The sequence below is a fragment of the Protobothrops mucrosquamatus genome, unplaced genomic scaffold (genome assembly GCF_001527695.2).
Source record: "Protobothrops mucrosquamatus isolate PMUCROS unplaced genomic scaffold, P.Mucros_1.0 scaffold_9, whole genome shotgun sequence".
Classification (NCBI taxonomy): domain Eukaryota; kingdom Metazoa; phylum Chordata; class Lepidosauria; order Squamata; family Viperidae; genus Protobothrops; species Protobothrops mucrosquamatus.
The window spans coordinates 919,320-930,858 of record NW_015386085.1 but is presented as its reverse complement, the minus strand read 5'-3'; the positions used below and the strand labels follow the sequence as shown (position 1 = coordinate 930,858).

The following is an 11,539-nucleotide window of genomic DNA, read 5'->3' as shown; positions in this document are numbered from 1 at the left end:
AAACCCTTATTACTTTTTTCTGTCTACAATCAATTGTAACTTGAAAGAAACAATATGAGATATAGAACTTTTACTGAGGCCTAATTTTTGCCCACAGAGGAAATGATTACACCAAACATTTTTATGAAATATGAGCTGTAGTTTTATATCCTGGAAAGTGTGGCCCGTGTGCTGTCAAATGGCTGCTTCAGTCCATATAATCATACTTATTAAGCCACATGCCCCAGCAAGTCTGTTTTTTTTCTATATAGACTACAGATTATTCAATAATCTCTCAATTGAGCACATCCTATTTAATATATATCTCTTCTATTGAGAGATTGTGAAAAGGTTGAGAGAAAGTCAGTTGAAAGATATGAGAGATTTGAAAGAAAACACCAAACATCTCTGCCTCAATTAACACTGTTTAAATTCCTATATTACAGCTTGCAAGCTTCTGTATTTACCCAGGCTATATTAACTAGCCCTTACTGAAATCCATCTTGTTCCTCCTTACTTGGTCTTTCCAGTTGTGTACAGCTTGACACACGGCCACCTTACTTAGCCCTACAAAAGTCATTATGCATGCCTGTGTATCCTTTTTTATGCAATACTATTCTTATCATTAATGTTCCTGACCAGTTTCTAACACACTTGAATTTATCTAGTTTATCTAGTCCATTTCAGCCCAGTTTCAGGTGGAGATACATTTGTGGAGATACATCAGGAGATAGAATTTTCCAGAACAGAAATGCTGAATTTATGAATAGTAGTGGTTCCTTGCACCATGTGTAATCAATGCATAAAGTTTCTGTTAAGCCATAGGAAGGGTAGAGTAAAGAGACATTAAAATTAAGAGGATAAAAGAGAAAACTTGTCAGAGTTCATTGAAGTTATAGTTGCTCTTAGCTATGACATGTGAAATATCAGGGAAGTTTCTGCCAAGTTCAGAGTTTCAGCTTTAGCTAAGGGAGAGAGAAACTGAGTCGGTCCCTTTACAGGGTGGTCAGTGCCCAAAGGGGGGAGGGATTCAATTTTGTTGGTTTTCTTGGGGATCTCATTGGCTGTATACTATTAAAAGTTTGGGGAGTGTTTTACCATGGTCCCATTGTTCCTTGACTGGTTATTTTACACTGAGTGTGCTAAGACATTATAACTATGGTGTGTAATAGTGGTGACCTATCTACCTAGACTTTTTATATGCTCTTGCCAAATAAAAACAGATAAGTGGTTGCAAGTGAAAGAAAGGCACATCTGATACCCTCACTGATGCCCTTTCAGCTCCGTGCAAAAATAGTACTTTCTGCAGGCAATAGCCTTAGCACTTAGACTTATATACTGCTCCATAATGCTTTACAGACCTCTCTAAGCAGTTTACAGAGTCAGCATATTGCCCCCAACAATCTGGGTCCTCATTTTACTGACTTCAGAAGGATGGAAAGCTGAGTCAACCTTGAGCCAGTCAGGATCTAACTCCTGGCTGTGGGCAGAGTTAGCCTGCACCATTGCATTCTAACCACTGTGCCACCATGGCTCCTAGATGGAAGCACACTGAAAATGAATGTCTACAGTCTATTTTTAAGTTCTTATGTTCCCATTCCTACTATAAGCAACTTCTATTTATGCGTTAGACCTATTAATATTTAAGAAAGAAATCCTTCTGTTGACAACACCATCTCAAAATGCAGAAATGGGGAAGAAATTCTGATGAGACCACAGTTTTTTGAAATCATCTGGCATACAGTATATCATTGTGGCTTAAACTAGAGATTAGAGGAACACAGCCAAATGTTGGACTACTTTTTCTCTTTTTGCCATTCTGTTTGTTTTTGATTTTGTCTTTCCTCACAATCGCCCTCCAAATTTGGGGCTGGGATGGGTGGGTTGGTCTGTGGAATTTGCAAACAATTTTTTGAGTGTTCCGAAACACAGATCATTTCTACAGATGACCACCTCTTAGTATGAATTACATTGTTTTTCTCCTGTTACTGACCTTTAGAGTTAATGCTCTTTTCTCACAAAATGGTTCAAATAACATTGTGTTTTCAGTTAGCTCCAGTGACATCTACTGATATGGAAGACCTAATTAACCAAAAGAATTCCCAGTTGCTGAATTTAGCCAGCAATCTGCTTAGGACTCTGTCCAGCAGATGTTTTCCCTACATTAGAAGTCTAGGGACTTTGCAGACCTCCCTGCTCTTTAATCCTCAAAGTAAATATCAACACATTTGAGATGTGGAAACGAGTTCTTCAGCACAGAAATGAAATGTTACCATGGTCACCGCTTTTCAGTCTTGTGTGTAAGAAATTCATCACGGGAGCAACAAAGTAGGTTTGCAGAACAGCAAGTTCATTTTTAGCCTGCCTCAAAATTAAAAAAATGAAACAAAGAAAAGATTGTGTCAGTGGGCCAAGTAGCAATCAGCACTTAGGGTTGCCTGAGACAGCATCAGAGAAATATTGCTTCTCCTTTATCAATTGTGATAAGAGAGATGATAAAATATAACAACAGATAGTTTTATGGTACATTTGATATTTAAATGATGGATACAGTTTTTTGAAATGGAAAATTAAAGTATTCAAGTTTGGTTCTCTGTATTTATTTAGTTTAGTTATTTATTTAAAAGATGTATATGACTGCCTATCTTAAGCAACTCTGGGTAGCTTATAACAACCGGAAAGCCAATAAATAAAACAGTCATAAAAACAATAAACAAAAACCCTGCATTATAATTGTCCCCCTTGGGATGATCCACAGCAGGCTCAGCTACCTTCTTTTCATGGCATCCACCCATACAATCCTAGCACTTCAGTAAAAAGCCAAGACTTAATGGCCTTCCAAGGGCTGGGAGAGTGGTGGGCTGTAGAATCACCAGCAGTGGGGTGTTCTACAAGGTGGGATAGCCATGGAAAAGGTACACTTCCAAGATCCTGCTAGATGCCAAAATTTCAGGAAGGGGACCTGGAACCTGCCTATCCTGTCAGATCTAGTAGGACAGGCAGATATTCTTAGGGAAAAGTGGTCCCACAAATAACCACATCCCTTGAATTGCACCCACCTTGAATTGCACCTGGAAGAAAACTGGAAGCCAGTATAGCTTGTATAACAAAAGTGTAACATGGGTGAACCTATGGACACCCAATACTGTATGTACTGTTACGTTCTGGGTCAGTTGTAACTTCTCAGTGTCTTCAAGGACAAACTATGTAACACACATAGTAATACTCCAGCCAGCAGGTGACTAAGGCACGAGTGACTATGAGCAAGGCCTCTTTGTCCAGGAAAGAATGCAACGAGCCACAGACAAATTTGTGCAAAGATACCTCTCCCGCAGCCACCAACCTGCTCATTAAGCAGGAGCCGTGAGTCCATAAGGACCCTCAATTTGCACACCTGCTCAGTCAGGAGAACTGCAACCCCATCCAGAATCAGAGATAACAAATCATCAGACCCTGGGGAGGGGGGGGGGCAAAAACCCAAAGCTACTCCATCTTGCCAGGTTGAGTCAAGCAGGATTGTTGAGTTGATAGACTATCCAGCTGGATCAGAACAATTCTACACCTCTGTTTTTATACCTTATTTGAGATGATTTGTGTAAGATGGCAACAATTTATTGATGTTCTTGCAACCAGATGTGAAATTTAAAAACTTGTATTAAAGGTAAAATCAGGAGAGGGGAATTGATTGCGACTGCACAAATTGTTCTTGGCTGCAGTATTTTAGATTTTTCCCATTGGCATGACTCACCTATTTTTGCTCTTTTGATAGGGAATTGCAGAAAAGAGAATCCTTTCCTGCTTTTGTATGCACAGCTAATACACCTAGTGCATTTGGATATTGCCATTCCATTGCAAGCTGCATACTAATGGATTATAGCTGTAACTGCTTTCATAGCTTATTGCAAACTTCAGCTGATGCTCCCATAATATTACGCAGAGTGGCCAAAGGCCAGAATGTTCTTAATTTTATTTTCTGTCTCCTTTTCATATAGTTTGAGGAAACCATTTTGAAAGGCCTAATATATTAAATACCCAGTGGTTTTATTCATCACAGGAGGCTTTTCTCTCCTAATTGAGCTATCAGTCTAACATTATCACTATTTATCAGGAAGCATCTACTGTATATTTCTGGATAATATGAGAACGTTGGTTTTTAAAAATAACTGCATCAACTTACTTAGTAAATGTGGCTTGGTACTATTTTTTTTGTTTCAAATAGTCTTTTGGAACTCATGTAAAGTGCCCCTCTTTAGCATTTTTTGAATAAGTGCAATTTTTCATTTGATAGCTGGGATTTTTCTTAAGATATAAAGTGGCAGGAACTATTAGTTCCACTGTACTCTTTTAAAGACAAGCCTTTTAGGAATCTTCTGTTACTATATCATCTTATATCTCTTGTACATCAAAGACTGCTAACATCTCCATTCCTTTCTTATAATTGCAAATGCTGGAAATATCTGAATCTAATGGAAATATCTGAATCTAATAGCAGCCCAGATCTAACAAACTATATTGCAGAGTAAAACCAAGGCCTCGAGATGTGGGAGGCTTCATCTCACATATGAAGGAGCCAAGCAAGAACACAGGGTTGTTGTGGGGGAAAATCGGAGGAGAGAGTGCTGAGCACTTGAACTCGTGGAAGCTGTTGATGTTTTTTTCTTGCCTAGCAAGTCTTGTTGCACCTTAAAGATGAGCATATCCCCTGAGGACTCTGTCATATTTGCTGCCATAGTTTTGACACCTGAATGTTTGGAAACCAGATAACTTACAGATATCAGCTTTGGTATAAAAACCAGCACGAAGAACTTTCTAAAAATTTTGTAAAAAAAGATTGTTTTTTTAAAAAAAATAATAATCGAGCCCAAGGTTACAAAAAGGCAGTATATTTGGTATGGCAGGTGTACTGTGCAACTTCACACAGTTTTGGTATAAAGCCAAAAATAGCAAAGAGAGCTATTTTCATCTGGATTTACTTACAGTCCATTAGTATATAATCTTACTTCAGTTTATCCAGATTTTGACAATAATAATACATCACTATCTAATAGCACTCTTCTTGTTGCAGTATCTACTTGTTATAATTGCCAGGTGCTACAATGAAGTTTGGGGGATTTATATATATATATATATATTTTAATTTGTAAAAAAAGGCAGCATCACGGTCTAAAGAGGGAAGAGAAGCAACTTCAATTTCTTTCTATTTTGGTCCGTGTTTGGTGTTGTTCCTATAACCAAGAAAGACTGTGGAGAATTAATTGGTAAAAACTTTAGCACAGGCAAAATCAAATATTAAACTTCTGGTCTGCTTAAATAAAACTAGGAAGGGGAAGGAGAGCAGGAACAATAAAACATGGTGTGGTTAGAACGCAGCATCTTTGAAAGCAATGCGTTATCCATTTAATATGTATGTATTAGACAAGAAAGCTCTCTTCTGGGCTGTTATTAGATTCAGATTCTTTCCAGAATTAGCTTGAGGGCTATTTTACACTATCTGGTTAAGCTTGTAAAGTTATTATGTGATAGAATAATTGATGATCTCAAATACTCAACTCTTTTTGATGATATTTCTGCCTGCTAAAAATTCAAGGAAGTGGAGATTTCTCTACAGAACAGTGTTTAGTCCTCCTATCTGAATTCACTAGAGAGAAAGAAGTATTTTTTTATTCAGTGAAACTTTTGCTGATGCTTATCCCTAGGCAGGTCCTTGCCTTCCACTAAAACATTCTGTTTATTTTTGAGTTGTTGATTATTTCCTACTCTTTTCCCTTCATTCCTTTTGGCCCATAAGCAATGTGCTTATGGGTATGGAATGATGAGTATGGAAAAAGGAATACCACTTTTTGCTTGAGCAAAATCAGTCATGAATTCCCAAGCAGAATTACATGTTTTGAGACCATATAATTTCTTCTTCCTACCTGCTGGTAAACAGAGTAGCAATTGTTTTATAATATGTAACAGAACCTATACATCTTTTTTTAAAGTAGCAATAAAAATATTACAGTATACAATAAGAAAAAAACCAGACTCTCTAGTATATACACTTTTAGTTCCTTCAAGTCTTTCTTGACTACTGGCAACTGCCTAGTCTAGACCCTGCAGTTTTCATGGCAAGAGTTTCAGAAATGGTTTGCCCTTGCTATCTTCCTAGGGTTAGGAGAGAGTGACTGGTCCAAGGTGACCAGTTGGTTTTGTTCCCGAAGCACAAAGTCAAAACTAGAATTCATGATCTCTCAGTTTCTAGCATGGTGCCTTAACTACTACACCAAACTGATTCTCAACAATGATGTTACTTTCCTTCTTCTTGATCCATTTAAATATTTTTCCTTTGAACTGATCACTCACTTTTGCAATGTACCCACATTCATTCAGCACCTATTCATTGTTGATTGTATTACTTCTTTTTTTTTACTGTAGATAATTCATACATGCCCCATTCAACTTTTATATTTTTACCAAAAAATAGCAAAGATGAGCAAGAATACTGGAAAGAACTCAGAAGGAGAAAAACTACAGATAATGGCAGTAGTATTATCATACACTGGTGCTTTGTCTACTCTGTGACAGTCAATATGTGAAGGGATATCCATATCCATAACCCCTGCTATTTTGCGTAAGCACCTAGTGCACACACTTATGCAAATGCTGAATTTACACAGAACAAGATATTTTTAATTGGCAATTAATATGTGGAGTCTTCAAGCAGTATTGTGTGGTTTCCTTTTAGAGACTTGCTTTGTACTATACTATGCTGGAGACTCATTATTGGAATTCAGTAGTATTGCGAGCTATATAATAATGAAATTAAAATCAGGAATTCAATTTTGCTCACTAAAAAAAATGCCAACATTTTTGGAAAACATAATTCATCCAACATGGTACAGGAGAAATGTTTAATGAATAAAACAGTATTTTCTAGAGACACCCAAAATAACTGAAGAATGTCCTGAACATTTTATTTTTATAGAGATACATACATACACACACACACATACACACATATTCAAGATATTCATAAATATAATTTATACATACACATTCATACCGCTATGTGTGCGCATATATGAAACGTACCTATTGAATGCCTTTTATAAAGGTCTATTAGCACCAGGTAGCATTTGAATGAAAAGAGATAATGGTTAACATTGCTAATTTTACAAAAACTAGAAAGAATAATATATTTATTAATAATACAGCATTAGAAATAAATGGTGAATCAATTAAGAAAAGGGTATACATGCATTCAAATTACGCAGGCAATGATGAGTAAAAATTTGGGCTTAAGAAATAACTCCAGACTGTAACTGCTCGATGTCAGGGTAGCCCCATTCTCCTGAGGATTCTATGTAGTAATTTTAAACTCCTTCCAGATTGTCTGAGGAGGGATCTTCTCTGTCTTTACAAAGGTGCACCAATGGCCCAGTAAGGCCCTCAAAACAATCACATTAAACTGTTGGGAGACAGAACTGGCTTGGCCTTTCAAGGCTCTCCTCCACATAATTTAATAAAAGAAATTAAGAAAATCTCCCCATTAAATGGTTGTTGTTTTCTTTGAAGCTGAGTTTACTTCATGTTTTCATCACCTTGTTTTATGCTTGGAAATAACTGACTTTGGGCTAAAGTATTTAGGGATTTCACTCTCTTTGCTCATGTTTTTAAAGTATCTTTGATACTAGGTTGGCCAGGGTTTTTCATCTTTTGGGAAATTGGCAGAACTAGGGTTTCCCATATTTTCTACCACATAATTGCTTCCCTTCTTGGACTGTCCCTAGAGATTTTCCTACATGCCATGTCCCAAAGGTGCTTTTTCATGAGGCAACTGGACTTTTTTTTTCCCTCTTTGAAGACATTTTGTTTGTCATCCAAGAAGCTTCTTCAGCTCTGACTGGATGGTGGGGAATGGAAGGATTTATACTCCTTGCAGACAGCTGATCATTTGCATTCTTTTAGAGAGTTGTTGATGCCACCTGAAGGTTTATCTGTGTCGTCAGGATCACCTAAGTAGTTCAAATGGGTGTGGAGCTTTCTTGGAACTGTTGAAAGAACTGTGTTGTAGACTGGAGATAAATGATGTCGTATCCCTCCTCCTCTGTTGAGAGAGGGCTGTTCAATTTTGACATAGTTGGCCTATTTGACCCCTTTTTCAAACCATTGGTCCTCTCTGTCCAAAATGTGGACTTTGCTGTCTTTGAAAGAGTGGCCTTTGTCTTTTAAATGGAGATGGACTGCTGAATCTTGTCCTGATGGGTTTGTTCTCCTGTGTTGTGCCATACATTTATGAAGTGGTTGTTTTGTTTCCCCAATGTACAGATCTCAACATGGCTCACTGCATTGTACTGCACATATCACATTGCTCAGTTTGTGTCTGGGTGTTTTATCCTTGGGGTGGACAAGCTTCTGCCTTAGTGTATTCTTGGGTTTGAAGTGTGCGCATATGTTGTGTTGGCTGAAGATTCCCCACCATCCAGTCAAAGCTGAAGAAGCTTCTTGGATGAGAAGCGAAAGGTCTTCAAAGAGAAAAAAGAAAGTCCAGTTGCCTCGTGTAAAAGCACCTTTGGGACAATCATGACCTAGATGACTGAGAATCTCCATAGATACTCCAACATGCCTTATTTATTTTATTTTATTTTATTTTATTTTATTTATTAAATTTATTTGCTGCCCATCTCCTTTCGAAGTGACTATGTTTTACAACATTGAAAGCATTAAAATCATAAAAGATAAGTATTTCTAAAACAATAAAAATGGAAATTATAATGACAAATTTATGGAAAAGTTATACTCTATAAAATCTAAGTTCCTTGAGTCAGCTTTATTGAAGCTGAAGCAAACCATAATGTATTGTGTTTACTTAAATCGGTCTGTTTAAATCAGCTCTTAAGACTTTCATAATATTTCTGGTTTATTTTAATATGAAATCTCATTTTTAAATCAGATTTGGCAAGAAAAAAGAGGATAAAGGTGTAAAAAGTGATCAGAAGGGAAACTCCAAGCAAAGTACACTCAAAGAAGTTGACCTAGAAAAGATGAAGGAGGAACGGGAAAGGTGAGCTCAGTGCTTGTGTGTTTGTCTACGTGTGGGTGTGTTCTTATTATTATTCACTGGTCTTCAGTGGAAAGGAAAGCTGAGCACTGGCCAGCAAAGGCTATGTCTATGATTCTTAATGGGAAGATTGTTACAAAACAGCATCTGTGTGTAAAAGTTGTCAGCGTGTTTTGGGTAAATTGAGTTTAAAATCTACATGAGGATTATTTTCACTTTTAAAAATTAAATATAGAAGAAATTGTTTACTTAAGACTATATGGGAAAAGTCATGTAGAAAAAGTCACAAATACCAGGTTATAATGTAAGTTGCACACAGAATCATACACTGAGAAACCGTACATCCAAAAAATAATAAATAATGATTGCCTATTCTGTGTCAATAAATATGTGAAATAATTAAATAATATACAGGCCACATTTCCAATGATCTCTTGTCTATCATGCCTAGCTTGTGCCCTGCACTTGGATTAGTTGGAAACACAAAAAAGCCTGACATCACTTGCTAAATTCAGCACTTGGTTTTTTATTATTATTTATAAAATGTTTATAAAAATATACATAATGTTACACAAATGATAAAATTAGCTTTAAAGTTTATCCAACTGTGCCAATAATTGGTGGTCGGTCTATATGCTTAGCCAGCATTTGCATTGATGACACTGAAATCTATCGCTGGCAATTGTAAGGTACATGTCTTTCATTTTTATGGAAGCTCATGTTCATTGTTGGGATCCTGGCAAACTACAGAGCATGCATCCCATCTGTTAAAGGGCCACTGCCATTTGTTAAAATGTTGGCAGACTTCTGGGAATGATCCCGTCTGTTTCTAGGTTAATGTTCCAATTGGACAGACGTGGAGTAATTATTGTTAATATTTCTTGTAGTGGTAAATTCTCTTTCAAAATAGAATATATTCCCCGGAGTGACAGTTAATTGGTAAGAACCTATTAAAAACACTCGGTTCCATGCCTTTATAATTCTGGTTTATCTTGTCTAATAATTATTCACCTTTTGACCTGGAATCATTTGAGACAGAAATGAGGAACAGCAGGTGTGCTTAGAAGCTGATGAACCTATATGATATTTTTAACTCACATATTTGATTTTTATTCTACAATTAAACAAGAAAAGAAATACCATTTTTCCCTGGATAGTTTTCTATCATTTATTTCTCCTTTACACACAAAAAAAAGAATAACATGAATCCCAAAGGAGGGCTTAATTTATGCCATATAAACAAGGAGGTCATTCCTATTTTCTCTGTCAATTTTATATAACATATCAATGTGTCATCTTTCTGAACACAGTGTTGGTCAATGTTGCCTAGAAGAAGGCTTTTGTTTTACCAAGCATGTCACACAAGTAAGTTCCAGTGCATGACAACCTTTGGCTGCAGCTGCTAATATAAATATCGCTCCACTCTTTTACTAATAGTTTATTGAGTGAGACAACTTCTCAGGAAAGGCAACAGAAATGCAGACCTTATCAGTCATGATCACACCAGTAGAGTGTCTAGTGTCCCATGCAGATGATTCTTAAAGCCCTCCTACTTCATGCACACCAGAAATTAATTCCAATGGTTTACCGCAGGGATATGATGCTTGGTGCCTCCAGATGTTTTGAACTACTTTCACAACACCTTGTTTTGACCATGCTGGCTAAAAGTAGAAATATCTGAAGGGTACACAGTTGCCTTTTCCTTGATTAGAGTGCCTGCTTATATGGTACTTTTGTGTTTAAAATGCATGTTTAGTCTGTATGGGGGAGGAATTAGTTATCACTACAAAAATGTCATCCACACTGATTCTTCTTATTCTTAAAGTACTGTAAATTGTTGTGTATATGTATCCACATTGCAGTATGTGCATGCACATACTTTTGGTTCAGTTACTGCTTTTCTAAATAAACTTCTAGAAGGTTTTTTTCAATTTTTCTAGTGTAAACATTCAAGTAATATTTCCCAACTTTAGATCATGTCTCCACTGGCATGTGATTAAAAACTATGTCTAACATATAGCCTCCCTTGTAAGTCATGCCGGAGATGACGTGGGTTAGCTCCATGGTGGCCATGAATGGCAGATTGAAGTCCCCCAGAACCATAAATCTGGAGAACAAACAAAGACCATAAGCCTGGAGAACATCACTACCAACCTAACCAGATTTTAGCAGCTCAGTTGGTCGGTGTGCAGCAGTTTCCTATCCCTTGGTGTTCAGCTCTTAATGGCTTGCTCCAGAATGGCTAAAAGACTCTAAAGACATTCCTGTTGTGGAACACGTATCTTTAGCATGCTTGAGGTAATTCATTTGCACTAACATGATGCTTCAGTTACCAAACTATGAATATCCATGTGGGAGGTAGTTCAAGAGCTTAGTGTAATGAATGATACTGGCAAAAAAGAAATAATGTATTACCAAGGTCTTGAAAACATAGCAGCTGATTTTATGAACAATAAAAACTAAATCTAGCTTTCCTATGACATACTAGTGTGAAAAATGCACACCCAAGATACTATCTAA

General features: G+C 36.9%; 1 protein-coding gene across 1 annotated transcript in view; it reads left to right on the top strand.

Moving 5' to 3' along the window:
* The first annotated feature begins 7,390 nt into the window (after positions 1-7,390).
* Positions 7,391-11,539, top strand: part of LOC107289548 (partitioning defective 3 homolog B) — a 164,898-nt gene continuing 160,749 nt past the window's right edge. The window contains exons 1-2 of the mRNA XM_015818360.1: positions 7,391-7,398; positions 8,912-9,022. Of these exons, the coding sequence (XP_015673846.1) occupies positions 7,391-7,398; positions 8,912-9,022 (119 nt within the window). The remainder of the gene's footprint in view (positions 7,399-8,911; positions 9,023-11,539) is intronic.